The 18411-nt window shown below is 45.4% G+C and overlaps 1 protein-coding gene across 1 annotated transcript; it reads left to right on the forward strand.

Annotated features, from left to right (window-relative positions):
• Positions 1 to 10083: 10083 nt before the first annotated feature.
• Positions 10084 to 17668, forward strand: LSM5 (LSM5 homolog, U6 small nuclear RNA and mRNA degradation associated). Its single transcript, XM_069730293.1, has 5 exons — positions 10084 to 10239; positions 10340 to 10435; positions 12224 to 12251; positions 12842 to 12914; positions 17440 to 17668. The coding sequence occupies exons 1-5, from the start codon at positions 10194 to 10196 to the stop codon at positions 17470 to 17472; spliced, it is 276 nt and encodes a 91-aa protein (XP_069586394.1). The 5' UTR covers positions 10084 to 10193; the 3' UTR covers positions 17473 to 17668.
• Positions 17669 to 18411: the final 743 nt, after the last annotated feature.

The following is an 18411-nucleotide window of genomic DNA, read 5'->3' on the forward strand; positions in this document are numbered from 1 at the left end:
TGTCATGGTGGGATTTCCTATGCCTGCTGGTTTGAATGAGTCTATGTCTTTGGCCATTCAGATCGGTCGACGCTTGCGTGAGCGTAAATCTGTGCACCATTTGGGCGGTATTACCTGAGATTAAACCTGAGTCTATGCAGTGCGATAGGACTATGACCAGAGTTGAACGGCAAGAACACAGACGACTGAATGGGCTGTGTTTCTACTGTGGTGATTCCACTCATGCTATCTCTGATTGTCCTAAGCGGACTAAGCGGTTCGCTAGGTCTGCCACCATTGGTACAGTACAGTCAAAATTTCTTCTGTCCGTTACCTTGATCTGCTCTTTGTCATCGTATTCTGTCATGACGTTTGTGGATTCAGGCGCTGCCCTGAATTTGATGGACTTGGAATATGCTAAGCGTTGTGGGTTTTTCTTGGAGCCCTTGCAGTGTCCTATTCCATTGAGAGGAATTGATGCTACGCCTCTGGCCAAGAATAAGCCTCAATACTGGACCCAGCTGACCATGTGCATGGCTCCTGCACATCAGGAGGTTATTCGCTTTCTGGTGTTGCATAATCTGCATGATGTGGTCGTGTTGGGGTTGCCATGGCTACAAGCCCATAATCCAGTATTGGATTGGAAATCCATGTCGGTGTCCAGCTGGGGTTGTCAGGGGGTACATGGTGATGTTCCATTTCTGTCAATTTCATCATCCACCCCTTCTGAGGTTCCAGAGTTCTTGTCTGATTACCGGGATGTATTTGATGAGCCCAAGTCCGATGCCCTACCTCCGCATAGGGATTGTGATTGTGCTATCAATTTGATTCCTGGTAGTAAATTCCCAAAAGGTCGATTGTTTAATTTATCCGTGCCTGAGCACACCGCTATGCGCAGTTATGTGAAGGAATCCCTGGAGAAGGGGCATATTCGCCCATCATCGTCGCCATTAGGAGCAGGGTTCTTTTTTGTAGCCAAGAAGGATGGTTCGCTGAGACCTTGTATAGATTACCGCCTTCTTAATAAGATCACTGTTAAATTTCAGTACCCCTTGCCATTGTTATCTGATTTGTTTGCTCGGATTAAGGGGGCTAGTTGGTTCACCAAGATAGATCTTCGTGGTGCGTATAATCTGGTGCGAATCAGGCGAGGCGATGAATGGAAAACTGCATTTAATACGCCGAGGGTCATTTTGAGTATCTAGTGATGCCATTCGGACTTGCCAATGCTCCATCAGTGTTTCAGTCCTTTATGCATGACATCTTCCGAGAGTACCTGGATAAATTCCTGATTGTGTACTTGGATGACATTTTGATCTTCTCGGATGATTGGGAGTCTCATGTGAAGCAGGTCAGAACGGTTTTTCAGGTCCTGCGTGCTAATTCTTTGTTTGTGAAGGGATCAAAGTGTCTCTTTGGTGTGCAGAAGGTTTCATTTTTGGGGTTCATCTTTTCCCCTTCTACTATCGAGATGGATCCGGTTAAGGTCCAAGCCATCCATGATTGGACTCAGCCGACATCTCTGAAAAGTCTGCAAAAGTTCCTGGGCTTTGCTAATTTTTATCGTCGCTTCATCTGCAATTTTTCTAGTATTGCCAAACCATTGACCGATTTGACCAAGAAGGGTGCTGATTTGGTCAATTGGTCTTCTGCTGCTGTGGAAGCTTTTCAAGAGTTGAAGCGTCGTTTTTCTTCTGCCCCTGTGTTGTGTCAACCAGATGTTTCTCTTCCGTTCCAGGTCGAGGTTGATGCTTCTGAGATTGGAGCAGGGGCTGTTTTGTCGCAGAGAGGTTCTGATTGCTCAGTGATGAAACCATGCGCTTTTTTTTCCAGGAAGTTTTCGCCTGCTGAGCGAAATTATGATGTGGGCAACCGAGAGTTGCTGGCCATGAAGTGGGCATTCGAGGAGTGGCGTCATTGGCTTGAAGGAGCTAAGCATCGCGTGGTGGTATTGACTGATCATAAGAACTTGACTTATCTCGAGTCTGCTAAGCGTTTGAATCCTAGACAGGCTCGTTGGTCGCTGTTTTTTGCCCGTTTTGACTTTGTGATTTCGTACCTTCCGGGCTCTAAAAATGTGAAGGCGGATGCTCTGTCTAGGAGTTTTGTGCCCGACTCTCCGGGTTTATCTGAGCCGGCGGGTATCCTCAAGGAAGGAGTAATTGTGTCTGCCATCTCCCCTGATTTGCGGCGGGTGCTGCAAAAATTTCAGGCTAATAAACCTGATCGTTGTCCAGCGGAGAAACTGTTTGTTCCTGATAGGTGGACGAATAAAGTTATCTCTGAGGTTCATTGTTCGGTGTTGGCTGGTCATCCTGGAATCTTTGGTAAGAGAGTTAGTGGCTAGATCCTTTTGGTGGCCATCTCTGTCGCGGGATGTGCGTACTTTTGTGCAGTCCTGTGGGATTTGTGCTCGGGCTAAGCCCTGCTGTTCTCGTGCCAGTGGGTTGTTTTTGCCCTTGCCGGTCCCGAAGAGGCCTTGGACACATATCTCTATGGATTTTATTTCAGATCTTCCCGTTTCTCAAAAGATGTCAGTCATTTGGGTGATCTGTGATCGCTTTTCTAAGATGGTCCATCTGGTACCCTTGCCTAAATTGCCTTCCTCCTCTGATTTGGTGCCATTGTTCTTCCAGCATGTGGTTCGTTTGCATGGCATTCCAGAGAATATCGTTTCTGATAGAGGTTCCCAGTTTGTTTTGAGGTTTTGGCGAGCCTTTTGTGGTAGGATGGGCATTGACTTGTCTTTTTCCTCGGCTTTCCATCCTCAGACTAATGGCCAGACCGAACGAACCAATCAGACCTTGGAAACCTATCTGAGATGCTTTGTTTCTGCCGATCAGGATGACTGGGTGTCCTTTTTGCCTTTGGCTGAGTTCGCCCTTAATAATCGGGCCAGCTCGGCTACCTTGGTTTCGCCATTTTTCTGCAATTCTGGGTTCCATCCTCGTTTCTCTTCAGGACAGGTTGAGTCTTCGGACTGTCCTGGTGTGGATACTGTGGTGGACAGGTTGCAGCAGATTTGGACTCATGTAGTGGACAATTTGACCTTGTCCCAGGAGAAGGCTCAACGTTTCGCTAATCGCAGACGCCGTGTGGGTCCCCGACTTCGTGTTGGGGATCTGGTTTGGTTATCTTCTCGTCATATTCCTATGAAGGTTTCCTCTCCTAAGTTTAAACCTCGTTTCATTGGTCCGTATAGGATTTCTGAGGTTCTTAATCCTGTGTCTTTTCGTCTGACCCTCCCAGATTCTTTTTCCATACATAACGTATTCCATAGGTCATTGTTGCGGAGATACGTGGCACCTATGGTTCCATCTGTTGACCCTCCTGCCCCGGTTTTGGTGGAGGGGGAATTGGAGTATATTGTGGAGAAGATTTTGGATTCTCGTGTTTCAAGACGGAAATTCCAGTATCTGGTTAAATGGAAGGGTTATGCTCAGGAAGATAATTCCTGGGTTTTTGCCTCTGATGTCCATGCTCCAGATCTTGTTCGTGCCTTTCATGTGGCTCATCCTGGTCGGCCTGGGGGCTCTGGTGAGGGTTCGGTGACCCCTCCTCAAGGGGGGGGTACTGTTGTGAATTCTGTGGCAGAGCTTCCTCCTGTGGTCACAAGTGGTACTTCGGCTGATTCTCTCTGGGAGCTGGTGGCTGGTGGTACTGCGGCTTCTGAGTTTCCTCCCTCAGGTGATCTGGTGAGGTCGTTAGGTGCTTCTCTACTTAACTCCACCTAATGCTTTGATCCATGCTTCCTGTCAATGTTCCAGTGTTGGACTTGTTTTTCCCTTGATCATTCCTCTGGCCTGCTGCTCTGCATAGCTAAGTTCTTCTTTGTTATTTGTTTGCTATTTTTTCTGTCCAGCTTGTCTAATTGTTTTGCTGGAAGCTCTGGGACGCAAAGGGTGTACCTCCGTGCCGTTAGTTCGGTATGGAGGGTCTTTTTGCCCCCTTTGCGTGGTTTTCTTTAGGGTTTTGTGTAGACCGCAAAGTTATCTTTCCTATCCTCGCTCTGTTAAGAAAGTCGGGCCTCACTTTGCTGAATCTATTTCATCCCTACGTTTGTCTTTTCATCTTAACTCACAGTCATTATATGTGGGGGGCTGCCTTTTCCTTTGGGGTATTTCTCTGAGGCAAGGTAGGCTTATTTTCTATCTTCAGGCTAGTTAGTTTCTCAGGCTGTGCCGAGTTGCATAGGTAGAGTTAGGCGCAATCCACGGCTGCCTCTAGTGTTGTTTGGAGAGGATTAGGGATTGCGGTCTGCAGAGTTCCCACGTCTCAGAGCTCGTTCTATTATTTTGGGTTATTGTCAGATCACTGTATGTGCTCTGACCGCTATGTCCATTGTGATACTGAATTGCCTATCACAACAGTACACCTGCGCCGGAGCCACGGAGTGAAGACCAGAAGAGGACGTCATGGAATGAAGATGGGAGGCGCCGGAGCGGACCTGTGACACCCATTTGACCAGACCGCAGCGGGACCGCCCCTGGGTGAGTATAATCTAACCTCTTTTTCTCCTCTTTCAGGTTACATCGGGGGGGCTTATCTACAGCATTACAGAATGCTGTAGATAAGCCCCTGATGACGGTGAGCTTACCTCACCATCGATTTTGGGGGTGACAGGTTCCCTATAATAAATCTTAATTACCGTAAACTATACTTACGATCTCAACCATTCCCCCGATGCCATTGTCTTTTACAAAAGAGTTAAAATAAAAAACAACAATATTCTCCACCTTTCCGCAGAGATGTTAAAGGGAATCTTTCATCTCATTTTGCCGCTCTAAACTGCTGCCACCGCCATTAAGGGCTTATCTACAGCATTCTGTAATGCTGTAGATAAGCCAAATATTTCTGTTTTTTACAGTCACAATCCGTCAAAATGTTGAAAAGATGGATCCTGTGCAGATTGTATAAAACTGATGCACTGGATCCGTTTTTTTGACGGATCCGTAGCGTTTTCCAAGCGATCTGTAGCATTGCTTGGAAAACTGATTGACAGGTTGGTCACACTTGTCAAACATAGTGTTTGACAAGTGTGACCATCTTTTTACTATTGATGCTGCCTATGCAGTATCAATAGTAAAAAGATATAATGTTAAAAATAATAAAAAAAAATAAAAGATCTATAGGCATAGACAGCATCAATAGAGAGAGAGAGCGAGAGAGAATTTCCCTGGAAATTCTTCCACGCATGCTCAATTTCAAAAGATGGAACCCGTCGCTGGATTCCTGCTTTTAACCCCTTCATGACCTTGGGATTTTTCATTTTTCCGTGTTCGTTTTTCACTCCCCTCCTTCCCAGAGCCATAACTTTTTTATTTTTCCGTGAATTTGGCCATGTGAGGGCTTATTTTTTGCGGGACGAGTTGTACTTTTGAACGACATCATTGGTTTTAGCATGTCGTGTACTAGAAAACGGGAAAAAAATTCCAAGTGCGGTGAAATTGCAAAAAAAGTGCAATCCCACACTTGTTTTTTGTTTGGCTTTTTTGCTAGGTTCACTAAATGCTAAAACTGACTTGACATTATGATTCTCCAGGTCAGTACGAGTTCATAGACACCTAACATGACTACGTTATTTTTTATCTAAGTGGTGAAAAAAAATTCCAAACTTTGCTAAAAAAAAAAAATTGCGCCATTTTCCGATACTCGTAGCGTCTCCATTTTTCGCGATCTGGGGTCGGTTGAGGGCTTATTTTTTGCGTGCCGAGATGACGTTTTTAGTGATAGCATTTTGGTGCAGATACGTTCTTTTGATCGCCCGTTATTGCATTTTAATGCAATGTCGTGGCGACCTAAAAAACGTAATTCTGGCATTTCGAATTTTTTTCTCGCTACGCCGTTTAGCGATCAGGTTAATGCTTTTTTTAAATTGATAGATCGGGCGATTCTGAGCGCGGCGATACCAAATATGTGTAGATTTGATTTTTTTTTTATTGATTTATTTTGATTGGGGCGAAAGGGGGGTGATTTAAACTTTTATATTTTTTTTATTTTTTTCACATTTTTTTTAACTTTTTTTTTAACTTTTGCCATGCTTCAATAGCCTCCATGGGAGGCTAGAAGCAGGCACAACGCGATCGGCTCTGCTACATAGCAGCGATCTGCTGATCGCTGCTATGTAGCAGAAATGGAGGTGTGCTGTGAGCGCCGACCACAGGGTGGCGCTCACAGCTACCGGCGATCAGTAACCATAGAGGTCTCAAGGACCTCTATGGTTACAATGGAGCCGCATCGCCGACCCCCGATCATGTGACGGGGGTCGGCGATGACGTCATTTCCGGCCGCCCGGCCGGATGCGGTAGTTAAATGCCACTGTCTGCGATTGACAGCGCATTTAACTAGTTAGTAGGTGCGGGCAGATCGCGATTCTGCCCGCGCCTATTACGGGCACATGTCAGCTGTTCAAAACAGCTGACATGTCCCGGCTTTGATGCGGGCTCACCGCGGAGCCCTGCATCAAAGCAGGGGATCTGACCTCGGACGTACTATCCCGTCCGAGGTCAGATAGGGGTTAACACACAGTGACGGATCCTGCGACCATAGGCTTCCATTATAGCCAATGACAGACGGTGCAGGATCTGTCGTTGCCGATTTTCCGACGTGCACAAAAAAGTTTCTATGTGCTTTGTCTCCGCCCAACGTACAGCGATTTTACGACGGATCCAGTGTACGACGGATGAAATGGAAGGCCATCCGTCACAATCCGTCGCTAATACAAGTCTATGAGAAAAAACCGGATCCAGCAGAAACATTTGCTGGATCCGTTTTTTTCAGAAATCGACGCATTGTGACGGAAAAAGAGACGGAAGTGTGAAAGAGGCCTTAGGCTTCACAAAGCGTCGGAGCAACGTACCGACGGACAGTGGTGATTTTCTGCACAACGTGGGCAGCGGACGCAGTGTTTCAACGCGTCCGCTGCCCATAGAAAACTCCCAGGGAGGAGGGAGTGGAGTTACGGCCGGGCATGCGCAGTTTAAAATGCAGGACACGACGTACGAAAAAACATTCCCTTGAACGTTTTTCGCTGTGACGGTCCGCCAAATACCGACGCATCCAGTGCACGACGGACGCCACGTGTGTCCATACGTCGCGATCCGTCGGCAATACAAGTCTATGGGAAAAAAACACATGCTGCGGGCACATTTGCAGGATGCGTTTTTTTCCCAAAACGACGCATTGTGATGGATCTAAAAAGACAGAAGTGTGAAAGAAGCCTTATACTCACCCAGGGGCAGTCCTGGTTCGGGTCCAATGGGCGTTGAAAGTCCGGCGCCTCCCATCTTCATGCGATGACGTCCTCTTCTTTGCTTCTGTTGCGGCTCCTGCGCAGGTGTTCTGATTTGCCCTGTTGAGGGCAGCGTAAAGTACTGCAGTGTGTAGGCGCCGAGCCTCTCTGACCTTTCCCGGCTTCTGCGCACTGCAGGTCTTTGCTCTGCCCTCAACAAGGCAGAGAATAACGCCTGCGCAGGAGCCGCCACAGAAGCAAGGAAGAGGACATCTGCGCATGAAGATGGGCGGTGCTGGACCCGGACCACGACGCCCATCGGACGCGGACCGCCCCTGGGTGAGTATAATGTAACTTGTCTTTCTTATCTTTCAGGATACATCGGGGGCTTATCTACAGCATTACAGAGTGCTGTAGTTAAGGCCCCTTCACATTAAAGGCCCCTTCACAGTAAGCGACGCTGCACCGATACCGACAACGATCCGGATCGCTGCAGCGTCGCTGTTTGGTCGCTGGAGAGCTGTCACACAGACCGCTCTCCAGCGACCAACGATGCCGGTAACCAGGGTAAACATCGGGTAACTAAGCGCAGGGCCGCGCTTAGTAACCCGATGTTTACCCTGGTTACCATGCTAAAAGTAAAAAAAAAACAAACACTACATACTTACCTACAGCCGTCTGTCCTCCAGCGCTGCGCTCTGCTTCTCTGCTCTCCTCCTGTACTGTCTGGGAGCCGGAAAGCAGAGCGGTGACGTCACCGCTCTGCTTTCCGGCTCACAGACAGTACAGGAGGAGTGCAGAGCACAGCGCTGGAGGACAGACGGCTGTAGGTAAGTATCTAGTGTTTGTTTTTTTTTACTTTTAGGATGGTATCCAGGGTAAACATCGGGTTACTAAGCGCGGCCCTGCGCTTAGTTACCCGATGTTTACCCTGGTTACCAGTGAAGACATCGCTGGATCGGTGTCACACACGCCGATCCAGCGATGTCAGCAGGAGTCCAGCGACGAAATAAAGTTCTGGACTTTATTCAGCGACCAACGATCTCCCAGCAGGGGCCTGATCGTTGGTCGCTGTCACACATAACGATTTCATTAACGATATCGTTGCTACGTCACAAATAGCAACGATATCGTTAACGATATCGTTATGTGTGAAGGTACCTTAAGCGACGCTGCAGCGATAACGACAACGATCCGGATCGCTGCAGCGTCGCTGTTTGGTCGCTGGAGAGCTGTCACACAGACCGCTCTCCAGCGACCAACGATGCCGGTAACCAGGGTAAACATCGGGTAACTAAGCGCAGGGCCGCGCTTAGTAACCCGATGTTTACCCTGGTTACCATGCTAAAAGTAAAAAAAAACAAACACTAGATACTTACCTACCGCTGTCTGTCCTCCAGCGCTGCGCTCTGCTTCTCTGCTCTCCTCCTGTACTGTCTGTGAGCCGGAAAGCAGAGCGGTGACGTCACCGCTCTGCTTTCCGGCTCACAGACAGTACAGGAGGAGTGCAGAGCACAGCGCTGGAGGACAGACAGCGGTAGGTAAGTATGTAGTGTTTGTTTTTTTTTACTTTTAGCATGGTAACCAGGGTAAACATCGGGTTACTAAGCGCGGCCCTGCGCTTAGTTACCCGATGTTTACCCTGGTTACCAGTGAAGACATCGCTGGATCGGTGTCACACACGCCAATCCAGCGATGTCAGCAGGAGTCCAGCGACGAAATAAAGTTCTGGACTTTATTCAGCGACCAACGATCTCCCAGCAGGGGCCTGATCGTTGGTCGCTGTCACACATAACGATTTCATTAACGATATCGTTGCTACGTCACAAATAGCAACGATATCGTTAACGATATCGTTATGTGTGAAGGGGCCTTTAAGCCCCTAATGGCGGTGGCCTCAGTTTATAGCAGCAAAATGAGGTGACAGATTCCCTTTAATGTGATCGGTGTGTAAAAACTGGACACTTGCATGGTGCAAGTGCTGTGCAATTGTTTTCTTGCACCCATTGACTTCTATTGTGGGATGCGATCCGATTTCTGATTACAATCGCAGCATGCTGCAACTTCTTTCCAGTCCGATCTGAGCTGAAATTAAAAACGCAGATGAACACACAATGATAGAACAACACTAGTCAGAGTGCAATCCGATTTTTTAGCCGAGTTACACAGCCAGAAGGGTTTGGGCATTGGCTATGGAGGCAGGAGCGTGGTTGTCACTCAGCTGCACCTGTGCTAGTATAATCGCCAAGACGTACCAGCAATGTCCATTTGCGATAACACATTTCAAAGTAAGGCCTATTGGAACGCCCAATGTTGAGAAAATCTTTAAAAAAAATCAATGTAATCAGTATTTGCCAAATTGTGGTATTTGTGTCAGAACACATCTCATCAAGGCTTGGCCCATCTATGGTTCCTCCACTGGCCACGTGTTCGGGGTTTCTGTGTGCAGCTGTGAGCAGTAGCTGGAAGCTGCACCATCAGCCCTTCCACTGCGGTATTGCACGGGCGGCCATTTTGTAGTGCGATAGCTATACGGCTACAGCTAGGAGAGGCGAGCAGCCGCCCTCCCTCAGGTTGTGGTATCGAGCACACAGCATGTGTTTTTCACACAGCATTTGTTCTAAATGTTGTGATTTTCGGGCGCAGGTCCACAGTACATGAACCTGTAGCAGACCCCTCATAAAGTGTAATAAATGTCTACTGAAGTTCTTCAGCGTCCACTTCACAAAACGCCGCCAAGCGGTCAACCGAACGGCAATACGACGACCGTCCCTTCTATTTATCACCTGCGGCGTGACGTGCAAGAGGAAAGCTCCGCCCACTGGATACGTCATATTGTGATGCTGGATGCGATTGATTAGTCAGGCCTGAGCGTTCGTCACTGCGCCTGCGCAGATTATAGTCTCGGTGGTTGATTGCTCGTAGTGCTTGGAGGCGGACAGTTACGAAAAGAATCTGGGTGATCGTACGAGCGTCTGTGAAAATGGCGGCTAACGTCACCACCAACCCGTCACAGCTACTGCCGCTCGGTACGTAAGCGCCATGGTTGTAGACTGAAGCTATGCTGGGACTTGTAGTTGTTTAGTAGACTACGCACCGATTTCCAACCTTCCCTTTGTGTTTCCATAGAGCTGGTGGATAAGTGTATAGGATCCCGTATACACATCGTGATGAAGAGTGACAAGGAGATTGTGGGCACGCTGCTGGGCTTCGATGACTTTGTCAGCATCCTCTGCTACCATGTGTGATCTTGGGGTCAGTGACTGGGGCGGCGCCCCCCTGTGTGTAAGGACACATTCCAGTGCTGGCTGTCTAGTGGGATTATGGCATCACGCTGCTATGATGGTTCCATGTAGCGCCAGTCACCGCACTCTCCATATGCACAGAACAGCCGCTAATATGACCGTTCTGTGCCACAGGCTGCCAGTGATCGCCGCCGCGCCATGTGCGGCACAGACCAGTGGTTTTTAAGCAAAATTCGAAATCCTTTGCTGCTGCACCCAGGCCGGGCGGCTGTCAGCCGGGGTATAGCACCTGGTTATCTAGGAGCGAGTGCTAAACCCTTAGGTTTTGTCCTGTGATGGATCCGCCACTTATTAACGTTTTTCTTTTACTATCTTATATCACAAATATGGAATTGTGAACCCAGCCTCAAAGTTTGCCAATTCTTTAAAACAAGTGTGACATCCCTCTGTGACTCCTCACATTGCACTAGCTGTGAGGATTCTCCGGTGTCAGGAGCGGCGATCACGTCACTAAGTATGCCATTAGCGTAGTCACGGCCGCATTCCAACCAGACTGTTTCCAGCCTCGCACAATACGCTTGTATTGAACAAGGCTGCACCCATCTTGTCAGAATGTGGGTGAGTGTGTGCGAATCATATACTTGCAGTCATATGACCGCTGGTCCTGTGGCCAGTATGTGAAAAGCCTCACAGCGGGCAATGAACGTGATGTGGGGATACACAAGTCAGTCAGTCACTGCAGACTTGTAGCTTAAGGCTGGCGTCACACTGGCGACTTAAACAAACGCGCACACAAAGCTAGTGTAGCACCAATAAGTGGAAATGTTAATGCTGGCCAGGATGGAGAGGTATCGGAACACAACATCATTGCTTGCTGTAGAATGGTCAGTGTATCCGTGTTCGGCTCAGTGGGTAAGCCCGTGTCCGTATTGGCCATGGTTGAAGGTGGCCAAGTCCAGTGAATCCTATTTCCTTTTACATCACATAGATGGGCGGGTGAGTGTACATAATTTATTTGGGGAAGAGAGCATTATAGAAGGAATGGAAGCCATAGGGGAAAGTTTACAAGGTCAAATATGCTAGGCTTGGCTGCACCCTGAAAAATGACGTGCAAAAAATATACATAACATATGAGGTATCTGTTGATATTTTGGCCAAGATATGCAAGCTCGCCACCCATGTCAAGGGTCCTCGCACTTGCAAGTCCTAACACTAACATTAAAAGCAAAGCCGCAAAAAAAGGAATACAAATCGTCCAAAAATTCAAGAATTAACACAGCATTTTTTTCAGTGTTTAATTCTTGAATATTTTGGAGGATTTTTTTTTCCTCTTTGCTTTTAATTTCAGTTTTACTTTGGCAAAAAAAGAAAAATATAAAAATGACCCCTCAAGGAATAAAAAGAATGTTTTAAATGCTACAAAGTAAAAGCAAGCAAATGTGTTATTATACAAGCGTCTACTAACCCTGCAGGTATCCTGTCTGTGAAGGAGTCCTAAACTCAGAAACCTTCTCTGGACTTTCTCTTGCCTTTCGTAACATAGGTGATGTGTCTGGGCTTGTATTTATTGGTCATTGATCAGTCACCAGTGGACCCTCGCAACTTAAACGGCAGCTATCTGGATTTAAAAATATAAAAAATGACCGCAAGAAGATCTGAGTCGCTGTCTATTGACTTATTACTAATAAGTGCATATTAATAGTAGTAAATGCTTCCACAGTTGGTTTTTTTGCCTTTGTTACCATGCTTCCTTAACTCTACTGTTCAGATATGGTCCTAGAAGATGTCACAGAATTGTAAGTATAATAAAAATGTATCTTTTTTTTTTCACTGGCCATTGTTTATCAGGATATTATTGTTAGCGTAGATGGAAGCCTTGGAAGTTGAAATGGTTGTTGACTACTTGGACATCCTCTTCTTAAATTCAGTGTTCCCACTTGTAAAATTTAAACCAAGAAAAACAGATACTCAGTGCAAGAATGACCGGTGACGATGGTGCTGGGGATTCATTTTATTAGTGTTTTTTTTTTTACATGGTGTAATACTGCGTTTTAGAAGGTGATGTTCAAGCAGTGGACAACCCCCTTTAACTTACAAATTCTACTGTGTACACATAGAAAGGCCTTTTATGGCCCACGCCTGCTGGACCCTTTATGTATATAGGCATCCACAGCCTTTGCAATGTGATATATGATAAATCTACAGTATTTCTACAGCAGTGTCCACAATGTAAAGAAAGTCAAGCCTAGCCTATCTGGCCCTTGTGGATGGCCCTACGTGTTCAGTTTTCTTTATAGATTCTAATTAGATTTTCTAGATAGGGTTGAGTTCACCAAGAAATGATACTTGTTGACTTAATAATGTGTGTATTTCTCTTCTGCTTTAGTGAGATCACACCTGAAGGACGACGGATTACAAAGCTAGATCAAATTCTGCTAAATGGAAACAATATAACAATGGTAGGTGACCGAAATCATTATTTATTTTTTTTATTGTCTTGTACCTCTTCCATGTTTGTGTTAATTCCTGTTTTTTTACAGACTAAGGCCGGCGTCACTCAGCGTATAAATATACGGTCCGTATATTACGGCCGTAATACGCATAAAAGTCCCCAAAATAGTGGTCCGTATCTCCTCCGTAGGCAGGGTGTGTCAGCGTATTTTGCGCATGGCATCCTCTGTACGTAATCCGTATGGCATCCGTACTGTGTGTTTTTCTCGCAGGCTTGCAAAACCAACATACGGATTTACAATGTATCCATGGGCTCAAAAAATCATAAAAATATATATATATATATATATATATATATATATATATATATATATCTCAGTAGACACATATATGTGTATATATATATATATATTAATTTTTCATACAGCGCGAGATAGCTTTAAAGCCGGTAATTCAGTTGCCGGCTTTTGCTATCTCCCTCCTAAACCCGACATATGAGACATGGTTTACATACAGTAAACCATCTCATATCCCCATTTTTTTGCATATTCCACACTACTAATGTTAGTAGTGTGTATGTGCAAAATTTGGGCTCTGTAGCTATTAAATTAAAGGGTTAAATGGCTGAAAAAATTGGCGTGGGCTCCCGCGCAATTTTCTCTGCCAGAGTAGTAAAGCCAGTGACTGAGGGCAGATATTAATAGCCTGGAGAGGGTCCATGGTTATTGGCCCCCCTGGCTAAAAACATCTGCCCCCAGCCACCCCAGAAAAGGCACATCTGGAAGATGCGCCTATTCTGGCACTTGGCCACTCTCTTCCCATTCCTGTGTAGCAGTGGGATATGGGGTAATGAAGGGTTAATGTCACCTTGCTATTGTAAGGTGACATTAAGCCACATTAATAACGGAGATGCGTCAATTATGACACCTATCCATTATTAATCCAATAGTAGTAAAGGGTTAAAAAACACAAACACATTATTAAAAAGTATTTTAATGAAATAAAACACAGAGGTTGTTGTAATATTTTATTCTACTCTCAATCTACCTGAAGACCCTCGCTCTGTAACAAAGAAAAAATAATAAACCAACAATATACATACCTTCTGAAGATCTGTAACGTCCCACGCTGTAAATCCATCTGAAGGGGTTAAAATATTTTACAGCCAGGAGCTCTGCTATAATGCAGCGGTGCTCGTGGCTGTAAAACCCCGGGGAATGAAGGTAATGTAGGTCAATGACCTATATTTACCTTCATTCGCGGTGATGCGCCCTCTGCTGGTTGTCCTCATATGAACTCGAGCCTGGGAGCTTTCCAGGAAAGTTCCCACGCTCGAGGGACATCCAGCAGAGGGCGCATCACCGCGAATGAAGGTAAATATAGGTCATTGACCTACATTACCTTCATTCCCCGGGGTTTTACAGCCAGGAGCACAGCTGCATTATAGCAGAGCTCCTGGCTGTAAAATATTTTAACCCCTTCAGATGGATTTACATCGTGGGACGTTACAGATCTTCGGAAGGTATGTGTATTGTTGGTTTATTATTTTTTCTTTGTTACAGAGCGAGGGTCTTCAGGTGGATTGAGAGAACAATAAAATATTACAACAACCTTTGTGTTTATTTCATTAAAATACTTTTTAATGTGTTTGTTTTTTTTAACCCTTTACTACTATTGGATTAATAATGGATAGGTGTCATAATTGACGCATCTCCGTTATTAATGTGGCTTAATGTCACCTTAAAATAGCAAGGTGACATTAACCCTTCATTACCCCATATCCCATCGCTACAGGGGAATGGGAAGAGAGTGGCCAAGTGCCAGAATAGGCGCATCTTCCAGATGTGCCTTTTCTGGGGTGGCTGGGGTCAGATGTTTTTTAGCCAGGGGGGGGGCCAAAAACCGTGGACCCTCTCTAGGCTATTAATATCTGCCCTCAGTCACTGGCTTTACTACTCTGGCGAAGAAAATTGCGCGGGAGCCCACGCCAATTTTTTCAGCCATTTAACCCTTTAATTTAATAGCTACAGAGCTCAAATTTTGCACATACACGCTACTAACATTAGTAGTGTGGAATATGCAAAAAAAATGGGGACATGAGATGGCTTACTGTATGTAAACCATGTCTCACATCATGTCGGGTTTAGGAAGGAGAAAGCAAAAGCCGGCAACTGAATTACTGGCTTTAAAGCTAAAGCTGTCAGTGTGATTTTACTGTACACCAGCGCTGAATTGACGGCTTTTATCTCTAACACCGCTGCGTATTTCTCGCAAGTCACACTACTGGTCCGTGTGTAATCCGTATTTTTCTGACTTCCATAGACTTTCATTGGTGGGTTTTTTTTTTTTTTTGCGCAATACGGTGACAAACGCAGCATGCTGCGATTTTCTACGGCCGTAGAAAGCCGTATAATACGGATCAGTAGAATACGGCAGATAGGAGCAGGGGCATAGAGAATAATTGGGCCGTGTGTAATGCGTGTTTTACGGACGTATTTTATGCGCTCATACGTCCGTAAAACTCGCTAGTATGATGCCGGCCTAAGGCTGTCGTCACACTTGCAGTATTTGGTCAGTATTTTACATCAGTATTTGTAAGCCAAAACCAGGAGTGGAACAACTAGAGGAAAAGTATAGTAGAAACATATCCACCACTTCTGCATTTATCACCCACTCCTGGTTTTGACTTACAAATACTGATGTAAAATACTGACCAAATACTGCTAGTGTGACGGCAGCCTAATCCTGATGTAAAATGCTGGAAAGTGAAAGTAGCACACCCCAGGACTTTACTTGATAACTCGCTGTGCACAGATTTGCTGCAGAGCAATATGTCAGTCTGCTAGCCGGCTTACAGTATAGTGAGCGATGGCTGCACTCACTCCCTCAAGACTGAAATTGGGCAGCACCTGGGAAGAAATACCATATATACTCGAGTATAAGCCGACCCGAGTATAAAACGACCCCCCCCCCCCCCCTAATTTTGCCACAAAAAACTGGGAAAACTTAATGACTCGAGTATAAGCCTAGGGTGGAAAATGCAGCAGCTACCGGTAAATGTCAAAAGTAAAAATGGATACCAATAAAAGTAAAATTAATTGAGACATCAGTAGGTTAAGTGTTTTTGAATATCCATATTGAATCAGGAGCCCCATATAATGTTCCATAAAGTTTATGATGGCCCCATAAGATGCTCCATATTAAAATATGCCCCATATAATCCTGCATAAAGGTTAATAATGGCCCCATAAGATGCTCCATAAAGATAATTGCGCCATATAGTGCTGCACAAACGTTATGGCCCCATATAGTGCTGCACAAACGATATGGCCCCATATAATGCTGCACAAACGATATAGCCCCATATAATGCTGCACAAACGATATAGCCCCATATAGTGCTGCACAAATGTTATGGCCCCATATAGTGCTGCACAAACGTGGCCCCATATAATGCTGCATAAACGATATGGCCCCATACAGTGCTGCACAAACGTTATGGCTCCATACAGACACTTGCCCCATTTGCTGTTGCTGCGATAAAAAATAAATAAATCACATACTCACCTCTCCGTCGCTCAGGCTCCCGGCACTTTCAATATTCACCTGACTTCGTTCCGGCGCCGCTCCATCTTCAGCGTCTTCTGCACTGACGTTCAGCAGAGGGAGCACACTAACCACGTCACCGCGCCCTCTGACCTGAGCGTCACTGCAGAAGACGGAGCAGTGGCTGGAACAAGGAACAGGTGAATATCGCGCAGCGCTCCCCTCCCCGCTATACTCACCTGCTCGTGGCGCGGTCCCTGGCTTCCCCGGCGCTGCAACTTCTCCCTGTTCTGAGCAGTCACCGTTACCGCTCATTACAGTAATGAATATGCGGCTCCACCCCTATGGGAGGTGGAGCCACATATTCATTACTGTAATGAGCGGTACCATGTGACCGCTCAGTACAGGAAGAAGCTGCCGGGAGTAGGTGAGTATAAATAGACAGCTCCCCCTCCCATGCCGACTCCTGGGTATGACTCGAGTATAAGCCAAGAGGGGGACTTTCTGCCCAAAAAAATGGGCTGAAAATCTCGGCTTATACGCGAGTATATACGGTAAGTTAGTTTTCCCCAGTAGCCACTTTTTTATTAAGGCAGCCAGAGAGCAATGCAGTACTACTTATCTACAGATTATCTCTATATCTGCAGGTAAATGGGGTTTACCAAAGTGACAGGTTCCCTATAAAATGTCAGATAATTGAATGATACCTAACTGTGGTAAATACAGGTTTTCACCTGATTGCAATCGCTGCCCAACCTATAAAAATAAAAGAATCGCTTTATAAATTTGGCACTTGCTTGCAGTAAATGAAATGACCAGAAACTACAAATAATGCTCTCTCATTTGATGCTCTGTATGGCAGTTGTTTTACTTGAATAATTTCCATATAATTTATAGAAAAAGTAATAACTTACGCACAGTACATGAATAGATGCATCTGTTTGCATTGTATATGGTTTTCTTACTAACGTCTGTATTTCCTCTTCAGCTTGTACCTGGAGGAGAAGGCCCCGAGGTATAAATGGATTGTGAAGCATAACAAGTTACCGCAGCTTTATTTATATTTTTTGTTAGGCCTCTTCAAGGGTGAAGTGGAGAATTGTTTTCCATATCTTCATGATGGGGATTTTGGAGGATTATATGGATTCTTTATTTTGATACAATGCTTGTATTCATCTTTGTGCTTCTAAAATAAAAGATTTATGTTTTGTTATGAATTTTGTTTTTTCTTTCTTGTAATAGAATGGCTGACTGCAGAAACATTTTGCATGATGAAAGGGGTTTTTCCAGAAACAAAGTACATTTTAATTAGATATTGGTATAATAAATTTCACAATTGGATGTTCAAATAAAATGTTCTTGTGCTGAGATAATCTTATAAATGTGCCCCTGCTGTGCACTGTGTAATGGCTGTGTCTGACCCTACAGGGACATGGTCTGATCGTACCACGGCTCCTGAGCAGGGGAGGCAGCAAAAGAGAATACAGACATTACAGCAGGGGATCACAGCTGATTCTTTTTGTGAGGTAAAATAGGTTTTTAAACATACAGGAAAATTCTTTTCCTTATAATTATTGGGTATCCAAGCTGGACACGTGGCATGAACTGGCTTTCTACGCCTTGGGGGTCCTGGCCTGCCCTGCTGCTAGTGTTCTGTCAGAGCGGATTTTTAGTGCCGCTGGTGGAATTATAACAGATAAGCGCATCCGTCTGTCAACTGAAAATGCTGACAGGCTGACTCTTATAAAAATGAACAAGGGCTGGAGTGGGCAAGATTTCTGTACACCACCAAGTGAAAACAGCGAAACATAACCTCTAATACAATGTCTTTTTTTTTTTTTGTGGCGGTGTATTGTCATGCACCTCTATCCCAACCACACATGGCTATCCGCTTCCTGATTTTGTCTGTTTGGTGTTATCCTCATCCTCAACATCCATAATCAGTACAAGACCAGGGTAA

This window comes from Ranitomeya imitator, chromosome 6 (assembly GCF_032444005.1).
Source record: "Ranitomeya imitator isolate aRanImi1 chromosome 6, aRanImi1.pri, whole genome shotgun sequence".
Classification (NCBI taxonomy): domain Eukaryota; kingdom Metazoa; phylum Chordata; class Amphibia; order Anura; family Dendrobatidae; genus Ranitomeya; species Ranitomeya imitator.

What these genes read in the sequence shown, in the direction of transcription:
- LSM5 (XM_069730293.1), top strand. Translation starts at nt 10,194, where the DNA reads ATGGCGGCTAACGTCACCACCAACCCGTCACAGCTACTGCCGCTCG. An exon ending in GTCACAGCTACTGCCGCTCG is followed by an intron (nt 10,240 to 10,339) that starts GTACGTAAGCGC and finishes GTGTTTCCATAG; the next exon opens with AGCTGGTGGATAAGTGTATA. An exon ending in CTAGAAGATGTCACAGAATT is followed by an intron (nt 12,252 to 12,841) that starts GTAAGTATAATA and finishes CTTCTGCTTTAG; the next exon opens with TGAGATCACACCTGAAGGAC.